Source organism: Ruditapes philippinarum, unplaced genomic scaffold (genome assembly GCF_026571515.1).
Source record: "Ruditapes philippinarum isolate M1 unplaced genomic scaffold, ASM2657151v2 ctg4838_1_1_1_1, whole genome shotgun sequence".
NCBI classification, from domain to species: Eukaryota; Metazoa; Mollusca; class Bivalvia; order Venerida; family Veneridae; genus Ruditapes; species Ruditapes philippinarum.
This window is the reverse complement of record NW_026852706.1, coordinates 1-11,804: the sequence shown is the minus strand read 5'-3', so window position 1 is coordinate 11,804 and position 11,804 is coordinate 1. Positions and strand designations below refer to the sequence as shown.

Sequence of the window (11,804 nt, the reverse complement as noted above, 5' to 3'; positions counted from 1 at the left end):
ACCATTTGCCCCCATCGCTGTGGGTTCGAATCCCTACAGAAACTTTGGATTATTTTATTTGAGAAAGCTTTCTAGCATGTGTAAGGAACGTCGATGGTTTACTCAGGTGCCCGTTTGTGCCTGAAATAATACACGGAAGGTCACCTGAAGTTTTCCAGCAGTATAGCTTGAAAGACGACGTATGACCTATATTGTGTTGAAAAGACGTAAAACATAAAAAATATCTCAACACTGGTACTGCTTCTACTAATCAATTCGATTATGAAGATTATTTTATAGGTTATCTTGAAGCATTGACGGTCACCATGGTCACATGTGGTTGTTCTGGTACACTCTGGCATAGACGAGCAATATGTGCATTAACAAAAAATGAAGAGCATTACAATATGTGTTAGTTCATTCCTTCATTCATTAAGATTAACACTTTATGGTCCTTGCTACGATTCCATCGTATCGTGCCTCCAAGGGGTATACCGCGACATCCAGAATTCTTAAATGGTCATGAAATACCTAACAGACGTATTTTATTAACCTTATCGCCACATCTTTGCTGAACAATGCGAAATATGTCAAGGGATTTGGAAAAAAGGAAAGAAACTGCCAAATTATATAATGCTATAGAAAACATTTATTTGCAGAGAATTATTTGCATGCTCAAACAGAAACCAGGCTTGTATTCCAATGTTAAGTGGAGTGATCGGACTATTGAAAGTTTAACCGGAAAATTTCAAACCATGTTGGCTAACAAAACTCAACACTTACACTATGAAACATAAGCTATGTCGAAGTACCTTCATTTTTTATATTTTTTGATAAAGTAATAAGTAATTATAATAACTTACAAATGATACTGATTTGTATATAACTGATATATGAATAATAATCATTTGCTTAATCCTACAAATCTGCGATTAATTATTCGTCACATTGTTATTCGATAATCATATTATGCAATGATGTCTTAATTTGGCATGTTTTCAAATTTTTAACGATTTTAATGTTGCTAATGCACGACTGTTGTCAAAAGATTATACCCACCTGTTGCATTTATGTAAGGATTACAATATAAATTGACAGTTGATGTAAATTTTAACATTTATTTGACAATCTTATTTTAGTAATGGAATGCAACGCTTGATGTTTGGATAATAGATACAGATGGTAATTTATGTAAATACACAAAAAAATCAACCATCAATAGTATTTTGAGTGAAGAAGGTAATCTCACATTGCAAAATTTTCTGAAAGTAAATGATCAATGTGACAAGAATAATCATTTTAAATCAAAATTTGATTTTTGTTGAAAAATTGTTTGAGTTTACGTACGTGCGTGCGTGTGTAATACAAATAAATTCTTAACATTATGGGTGATAACAAGTACAGCATGCCATTCTGTTTGTGTGTGCCATTGGCCTGTTTCTGTTGCTTACAATCGGAATCTTATTAATACGATTCGAAATATAACCACGTGAATCTTTTAAAATTATTTTTAAAACCCAACCCTTAAAATAACCCATAAGAAGATGCTCATGTTGAGTTTTCAATTGAACTATAATGTTCTTGCAAAAATTATCTTTTAGTCTCTGCTTAAACAAATATATAAATAAATATTCCTTCGTTACTTATATACATGTATAAACGTTTGAAAATGTTGCTCAAAAATTTCTGTTTGATTTATAGTGTATGTCATTAAGAAACATAATATAATTTTTATTGATATATTTACAATTATCCATCTTTATTATTTTGAACCAATTGTTAATCTTTCTTGATAAACATTTATTTCTAAGCGTCATCTGCCTATTTCGTGTAAATAACGGAGATTTGAGTCTGCAATCTTACACCCAGTAATGATTTACAAAAATGAAAATAAATAGTTTAACTTTAAAGAAAGCCTATAATGTTTCGCCAGCATTTAACCCTCCTGTAAATAAAAAATATGTCCAGTTTAGAAAACATGTAAACAATTTCTAATTCCGTAATTTTGTTCCATAGTACTAAAAGTTTGAATTCGTTCTTTTTTTCTGCCAACTTTTAAATATTGCGTGAAGAATCCTTTATCTACATCTTTAAATCAGTTTTTTCCAATTCGTCCAAATACATTACAAAGTGGAAAGGAATAAGAGAAAAAAGTAACTTTTAGAGAATGATACGCAGAGACAAAAATCAATTTTTGACCTATATAAGCACATGCAGATATAAAATATTCATAGTATGCGTCAAACTTACACATAATACATATCCGGACGATTTACATTTCTTTTTTAAAACTGAAAAACATCTTTATATTTGGGTTATCAATACGTTGTGCTTCACTGGTTTTCTTCTAGTAAAATATCAAGACTTCAGTCAAACGATACCCCTGGAAGAAGCAAACAAGAGCACCGCTAGGCGGAGCATTATATGCCCGAAAGTGTTTTTTTAGTAAGGATGAAGCATTTGTAAGACATGGGAATTCGCTGTTCATCCTATAAAATTTTACAGCTGTAGGTTGATTAATACTAAAGTTATTAAAAATGACCTTAACCTTTGACCTTGTGACCCCAAAATCAATAGGGGTCTTCTACCTTATATGGACAATCATCCTAAGAAGTTTGAATATTGTGGGCCAATTGGAACTTTAATTATGCTCTAGAAACTGTTTTCAGTATTAAGGTAAAAGTGACTTTGACCTTTGAACTTGTGATCCCAAAATCAATAGGGGTCTTATACCCAATATGGACAATCATCCTATGAAGTTTGAATATTGTGGGCCAAATGGAACTTACGTTATGCTCCGGAAACTGTTTTTGGTTTTAAGTTAATTGTGACCTTGACCTTTGATCTTTTGACCCCAAAATCAATAGGTGTCTTTTGCCCAATATGGACAATCATCCTATGAAGTTTGAATATTGTCGGCCAGATGAAACTTAAGTTTTGCTCCAGAAACTGTTTTCAGTTTGAAGGATATAGTGACCTTGACCCTTGACCTTTTGACCCCAAAATCAATAGGTGTTTCTACCCAATATGGACAATCATCCTATGAAGTCTGAACACTGTGGGCCAAATGGGACTTAAGTCATGCTCCGGAAACTGTTTCCAGTATCAAGGTAATAACATAACATAACATAACATAACATAACATAACATAAATTTTATTTAACATAAAATTGTAAACATACAATTTATAGTCAAATCATATTCTGTATAGTGTAAAGTGTTACAAGTTACAATTAGCCGAGAAGTATTGTAAACCAGTATGAACAAATGTTATGATATATGTAACAGAGTTTGCATAAGAAATAATTATAAATGTAAGAAACAAATGTACTTTAACAAAGAAGAAAAAATTTTTTGTTAACGTTGCCGAGAAGTATTGTTGACAAATATAAACAAAGGTTACGGCATAATTGCATAAAAAATACTTATGCATGTACACAGTAGAACGAGATTTGTTCACGTGCCGAGAATTATTGGTGACAAGTATAAACATAAATACACTTAAATATGTAAGAAGCTAAGTAGAAAGATATTTGTTAACGTTATATCATATCGATATCCACAAATCAAACGGCAATAATAATATTTCTAAGATGACATAACCGTTGTATATGTACTAATCATTTATTGTCGTAGTTATCTCCCATTTACTTGTAAATCATAAGAAAAAAGTATGTTATCGGTTATTAAAGTCTTAAGTTATGTCCTCTCTTTAAATGCGTAATACAGATAACTTGCCAGATTATTAATTGTTTTGATATTTGTGCTTGTCATTAGTGTTTCGAATTTCTGCATTGAAGGCCATCTACAAAAATATGGTTTAAAAAACTTTCTACGTAAATTGTAATATTTCGGGCATATTAATAAGAAATGATATTCTGTCTCTACTAAATTTAATGAACAATTTCGACATTTTCTGTTTTCTCTTGGAATATTATCGTGCCTTCCTTTTTCTATTTCGAGATTATGAGCTGATAGTCTAAATTTGGTTAAAATAATCCTATGGCTATCTTTGTTTATAACGCTTAAATACTTTTCGCACTGAAATTCGTGTTTAAAATGACTGTAAGACGAAAGTCTGTTAGAGTTATTAATACTTGAATACCAATTTTGTTTGTAGATATCTAAAATTCTTTTCTTTATGACACATACATTTATATTTAAATTATCTTGTTGTAGCCAAAAGTAAGACATTCCTATTTGGTTTAATATATTTTTTATTTGATAAGCCCAGTTTTTTTCTCTGTATGATAGCTCATTATCTGCATCTTCTTTTAGCATGTTATACATTTTTTTAAGAATTGAGTTCAGGTGACTTAAGTATTTTAATCCAGTATTTGAACATTATGATTTTACGGTATATTGCCATTGGATATCTCCCTATTTCTCCATATAATGCATCTAGATTTGTTGATTTACGGACACAAAGGATCTTTCGAATAAATTTACAATGTACAAGTTCTATATTTTTACAATCATAGTATCCAAACACTTCTGCGCTATAATTTAAGACGGATCCAACTAGTGTATCAAACAGTTTACATTTATCTTGAATCTTTAGATCAAGTTGGTTAAATACTGTAAAAAGGTTATGCATAGAAAATGATGAATGTTGAGCAAGATGCTTTTGTGTCCGATTCCAATGTCCATTTTTAAAGAAATAAACGCCTAAATATTTAAAGCTTTTAACAATTTCTAAGGTCTGACCATTGAAAATGAAGTTAAACGTTGAATGTCTACCTTGTTCAAATATCATTATTTTAGTTTTAGATGTGTTAACTTTTAGATTCCATGTTTGGCAGTATAAATTCAAATCATTTAACATTGATTGTAATGCATTGGGTGTATTGGCAAAAAGAGCTGTATCATCAGCAAAAAGTAGCATAAATAATTTTAATTCATGAACGGTGAAAATTCCATCAATGTTACTATTAATGTTATGAATTATGTCATCAACGAAGAATAAAAATAAAAGACTTGAATTTGGGTCACCTTGTTTTGCACCTATGTTTGAGGTGAAGTTTGGTGATATCTCTTTTTTAAACCTTACCGCTGATTTTACGCTGCTGTACATGCTTTCAATTGCTTTTACAAATTTTGAACTAACATTTTCCTGGATTAGTTTTTGAAAGATAAACGAACGTTGTAATTTATCAAAGCATTTTTCAAAGTCTACAAAGGCTACGTATAATTTATTTTTATCAGAAAGAGCTTTTACTATTATTGAGTGAAGTATAAATATGCAATCTGTAGTTGATTTTCCTTTTTGGAATCCGTATTGATTATCTATTATAGTTTTATGTTTTATAGTCCACGGTGTTAGGCGATTTAGTAATACCTGTGAATATATTTTAGCAATTATGTTTATCAAAGTTATACCCCTATAATTTTTGGCATCTTCCGGGTCACCTCCCTTATGTATAGGAACAATAATTCCTGATCCCCACTCCCTGGGATATTCTCCGGTATGAAATATCCTGTTAAAAAGTCTTAGAATAAAATCAGACGTTTCATTAAAAGAGATTTTATATATTTCCGATATAAGTGTATCTATTCCACTACTTTTATTATTGTTTTGTGAAAATACTGCTTTATGTAATTCTGACATATTAATTTCTTTATCTAAATCTTCATCTATAATATTTTGATTATAAGATGTATTTCCAGTTGTTGTCTCTGTGCTATACAGTGTTTTAAAATGCTCATATAGATCTTGTGTTGTTAAAGTTTCAGCCCTTCTTTTATTTTCAGTGTACTGACTTCTAATCTTATTCCAGAATTTACGTGGTTGAGATTTACTCATTTCATTTAAGTTTTGCCTCTCATTAAAGTTATATTTTTTCTTTTGGGTTCGTTTAATTTTGTTATAATTATTTTTATAGTTTATATATATATTACGAAGGTTATCATTGTCTTTGTTCTTTACAAAAGCATTTCTTGCTTTTTTGAATTCAGCTCTAGCAGTGTAACAGTCAGCATTGAACCATGGTTTTTTCTTTAATACTTTATTTATAGATACAGTTCGTGTTGTTCGTGTTTGTCCGAAAATATCATTTGAACAATCGCTTAAAATCTTAATAAAAGATTGTGATATAGTATCAATATTTTCGTTTTGGTTAATTTCATTAGTTAGTTCTAATATATCTCCTCTTTTTGAGTTTAAGCATTCTATAAATTGTGAAATTTTTGTATTGTCAAATTTCAAAAACGTTTCTTTGTGTATTTCAATAGGCGGTGAAGCGTGATTTTTACATGGTAGACTAAAACAGAGTCCGCTATGATCGGAAAACTTGTTAGGTGGGGTAATACAAAAAAATGAAACAAGTTCAAAATCATCAATATGCAACAATAAATAGTCAAGAGTTGACGATCCGTTAATCGAATGATAAGTATACTCTCCTATACCTAGATCATTGTGTAAACGAGAATTACCAACAATATATGAGGTAGACAGTCAAAAATCAATCAAGCGTTTACCCATATTATCCACGGTTTTATCCCGGGAAAACCGGATTGGTATGATTACATTATTTGACAGATATAGGTCATGATCAATATATTCATCATATTCTAAAAAATCTGACATGTTAGATGTGCGACAGTTTAAATCGCCAAAAAATGAAACATTTACCCTTACATTTATATCGTTCTAAGCCAGACTCGATCTCTTCGAAAAAATCAAAATTATTAGTGTCTATAACTCTTGAATTTGAAGGCGGCATATAAGTACAACATAAATACACATTATCACTGAAATCAAATAAATTTTGTAAAAGTTCTATCCATACTATTCCATTTTGATGAGTTTCTATAATGTTTATATACTTATTTAGGGATTGTCTATAGTAGATTGATATACCACCGCTGAACCTGCCTTTTCGAACATTCCGGGTTTTATTTCCATATAGATGAACACATTGATATCCAGTTATATCCAAATTTAAATGTGCATTTTTCGATAACCACGTTTCAGAAAGAAATATCAAGTCATAATCGCTAATAATATTAATAAAATCGATATCACTTATCTTCCTTGCTAATCCATGAATATTCCATGAAAGTATTTTAATATCATTGATATCCTTCTCACGGCTTTCCTAGTATGTATTATGAATTACAATTTTCCCGTTGACATACTTCTTACTGATTTTATTGTTGATATACAATTTTGTTCCAGATATTCTTGCTGTTCCTTCGTCTATATTTTCGCTAGCAATAAAGTCTGTGAATGCTTTCCTAGCTTCCCTGTAAGGTTGGGGGGTTTGGATACCGATGCCTTGCTGCTGCGCTTTAAGGTTGATTTTAATATCATGCTCATACGATTTTTGCCTGACCTTTTCACGATCTGCGTAGTCCTTAAATTTCACAACGATCGGTCGTGGTCGTTTGGATCGTATTCCTCCTAGTCTATGGGCTCTATCAAAGACCATATCATTTACTTCCAAATCAAGGGTTTCCCTGATAATATTTTCTGTATCGAGATATTCAGAATGCTTAAGTTAATATAAATATGAAACAACATTCAGCATATTTTATCGGACACTAAACATATGATTTTTAACGTACATTTAATTAATAAAGGTGTTATTATTTTTCTACATCAACTGGTGTAACGATAATATCAACGAATGTATGTAACTTTAATGTTATTTCTATTTTCAATACGACGTTCGTTTAAACATTAGTACATGAAGTTAAATTCATAAACTTTACAAATTTACAATATTCTTAGCCAATTACAGTAAATTTATCCCCACTCATGGGCACCACCATACGTTAGATATGTATAAGTATTATAAGTTACTTTAAAATATTTGAGTAAAAATATCCTGTATATTTGGTATATTTAGCCATTGCATCATATTTCTCAGGTAAAGTTCCTACTGTGAAAGAAACGGCAATTAATATAAAGAATTTCTTTTTGCGACCAACTGGACAAAGTCTTACTCTTAGAAGTGGTACTACAATTTTACCAAGAGATTTGGTACTTATCTTAGATAGGTCTGGAAGTATTGGCATTTCGAATTTTAACCTTCCAAAGGAACAATTAAGCAAACTTGTCGGACTGTTGTGTCCAATCCGTCCATTTGATAGGCGATTTCCCTATCAATATAACCAAGCTGCCATGGTGACGTATTCGACGAATGTGTTTACAAACGTTTACTTCAATACACACAGTACCACAGTCAGTATTCAGAATGCCATTAGAAGTGTCCCATATTTAGGAGGGTTGACATATACCAACAAAGCATTTGATCGCACAAAGTCTCTCTTTCAGCCCGGTACAGGTATTGTAATTTTCTGAATATTTCTGAATAATTTCCATTACTCACACTTTGAACAAATGTTGCAACAATTATAGCTGTCTGCCAGAACATTGAGCTTGTTCAGACAATACGAATATATCACAGATATAATTCTAACAAGAACTGTTCCTAAAACGAGTCCTTGAATATTTACAATTATGTCAATTATGCTCTAATTCGTTACACTCAAACGAGCATAAATCATTTACATTCTTTAATAATACACCTTTGAAATAATAAACAACACAACACAGAGTTTAAAGAGGCTAGAGGGAGTATTTGTAAGCCGTCTATCACTAACCGTTTATTTTCCCAACCAACAAAAACAAAATTCTGGATTTAAATCTACATATCAATTTTTGTCAAGACAAAAGTCCAAAAAAGCTTCCATATGACTTACTGTATAGTAATAAATTTACTAAGCAAATTCATCTGTTAAAAAATGCCAAATACTTCGTGTAAAGGTAAAGAAATATAAACTTTCCAATATAACTGAATAATAGAGTTTTGTAAAAACAGAAGTTTTTGGAAATGTTCGGAAAGTCAGGTTGCTGCGAGCGGGATACCCAACCCTAACTCCAACGTGGGAGGGGGAGGTATTGGTGAAGGATTAATCCAGGCTCAAGACCAGCGGCTCCTTCGAACCTACCTGACGTAAAACCCGAAATTTAGAGGTCTAAAAATTTTTGTCATAATGGAAACAGGAAACGAATTTTGAAAATTATAAATAGAAGAAAACACAGATAATTTGTCGCTGAAATAAACTCATTTCATGTACATAATTATATGCAAACAGAATAATAATTCTCAATGAATCAAAACGGAATTAAATGAATATGCCTCATCACTTTTGAAAGTCCATTTTTTTTTTTTTTTTTTTTTTTTTTGCGTATAAAGACACACGTTTACTTTGCTCTGAGCTGTACATAATCCTGAAAAAGAAAACAATTGTAACAGACATTTACATAACTTTCTGTATAATATGATCGAAAATATTTCAATATTTTCGGAAATTTCACATCTAAACGGCTTGACAAATAAACCTCGAATGCCCGCTTTACTAATTACAAGAAACTCGTGCACTATTGCCGCCAAAAACATAACTTCCGATTACTTCCTTATAAGGAAATACTAAGTTACGGTGTATGATTCCGATAATAAATACATCAATTATTTATTCCAATAATTTTTCATTCTTTTGAAAAGATGTAAAAAATTATATCAAAAGTATTTACTTTTTGTTCAAACACGTTAAATATACAATTTAAAATGTAGACAATCTGTCACTTAGGAAATCTTGTATAAATTACTCTGGTAGAGACTAATTGTTTAACGTCATGGTGTAAAACCACATTTACTCATTTAGGAAAAATTAATATAATAGCCATTCAACGTTCAATTTCGGCATTTCGTTTGGAACTGTAGTGAGAAAGTCGCCTGAAATTGAGGAAAACAGTTGGGAAAACAGATTTTAAAATCTTAAGTAATGTTATTGATTTAAACTTATATTAAAGCATATAATGAAAAGAAAATGTGTTATATTTTGTATACTCAGATGCAATTTTATTTCATCTCTTGAAAACAGTATTCTTACGGAAAAATACTGATATTTCTCAAACTGGAATATTTCAGGTGTACGAAATGCGGCATATACTAAACGAGAGGTACTTATTTTGACTGATGAACGGTCTACTAGTCGAACGTCAACTCTGGCTGCGGTTGCACAACTCAAGCAAGTAGCGGACGTATACGGTTTAATGATAGGAACCTATTCACTGGCTGGCATGATGGAACTCACACAATACGTGTCTTCACCTATAAATGAACATTTATTTTATTTACAAAATTTCCAACAACTAAATGATCTATTAACATACATTGTATACTTGAAGCAGCAGGCTGGTGCATACTGGTGTGCACCTTTTAAACCTTTTTCATTTAAGGAACCTGTTATCGTCCGCCCAGATATCAATTTACCTCGCGACATATTATTAAAAGTTTAAGACATTTCGGAAACTGAGAAGTGAAATTATCATCAAAAGTTGTTGTAAAACACTATAGAATTGCCATGTGCTTTGATGTTAATTGTCCAGTATAAAACATTATAATGTATCGCTATAATTACAAATAGATACCTGATACAAGAATGTGTATTTACGTTTAGTAATGTATTTATTTATTCGTCTGCTTTCAGTGATCGACCGTCTTCTCATTTACTATAGAAATGCACCGTCTGGATGTTATTGATTTATGTTTCTGTTTGTATTACTTGAAAACACGAGGACCAATCAATAAATAAGTGTGATTGAAAAAAGTCACTGGTGACAAAATATAATAACATCGGAAATTTTTATCAGACCAATAAAAGATATGTTAGTAAAATACATGTATATGAACCTATGTAGAAAGATTTAATAAAAGTAGAAATATTCAGAATTAAAGAAATAATTTACATGCATTATGCCGTTAATGACTGATTTTATAGTATTTATCACCATATTTATACTGCATGATTAACGCAGCAAGAACTTTTTTTTTTGCATATTCTGATCTATTTTTGGTAATTTACGAGTAAAATGATATCCCCTTGTGTATTAATCCAAAGCATTTGTTACACGCAATGTTCAGATTTTTTGGTATCCCATTTAGAAAGATAAAGATAAACGGAGTTGCGCATAGTCTTACAACATGCCCCTATGTAAATCTGTCACGATGTTAAATCCTTTGATTCGGTATCAAAAATATATCATAGCAAACTCTTTTAAACATTACATCTCGAAGTGTATGTGTCTGGTTTACACTTTTTATATAAATGTTGGGGCATATTTGCTAGCAGTCAAAAATGTCATATTTTGACACTCATACCAAAATAGAGAAAAAACAGAATCCCTAGAGAAAGTTCAACACAACTAAATTGAAAATCTTGCAGGCTCGGATTGATTGAACCTGTTCAAGGAAGGTACTGGAATGTGCAAGTACTGTCCACGCCCCCAAACACCGGTTTAAGCAGAATTCAATTTATTTATTCATTTTTATTTAAACACATTGATAAATAGTTATCATAGTGTTGAAAAGTAAAATATATATTCAACGACGGTATTTAAGTAGAAGTAATATAGAGAAGTAGATCCATGTACAATCAAACGCATATGAAAGTCTTAAACGTTTCACGACAGAAGACATGTTTTAGATAAATAAGTAGCTAAACGCAAGTGCAAAGTTCCAAACATAAATCAGGACGAGATCATTAAAGAAGAAAATACTTATATTTAAACAGATGTAACAAGAGTATTGAACTAAAAATAAAAGAAAATGGCAGTGGTTTTTATGCACATACAAGTTTTATATATCCTGGTTAATTAAATAATAAACCTGCCTAGCTAACATTTTAGGATTGCCCTAAAGAAAAAAAGTTGTCGCATAAAGCAAAGTTTCCTAAAGTATATGGTTTGTCATCCAATAATGTTAAAGACATTAACATTGAAACTTAACGTTAGGTAGACAGTGACAAACCCTTGA

The 11,804-nt window shown here is 31.0% G+C and overlaps 1 protein-coding gene across 1 annotated transcript; it reads right to left on the bottom strand.

Annotated features, from left to right (window-relative positions):
• Window positions 1-6,631: 6,631 nt before the first annotated feature.
• On the bottom strand, window positions 6,632-7,388 carry LOC132722044 (uncharacterized; the record flags this gene model as incomplete). The annotated part of the gene is given in 1 exon segment (XM_060706448.1): window positions 6,632-7,388. A coding segment is annotated over 1 exon segment (312 nt), but the record flags the coding sequence as incomplete, so codon positions are not given.
• Between the last annotated feature and the right edge of the window lie 4,416 nt (window positions 7,389-11,804).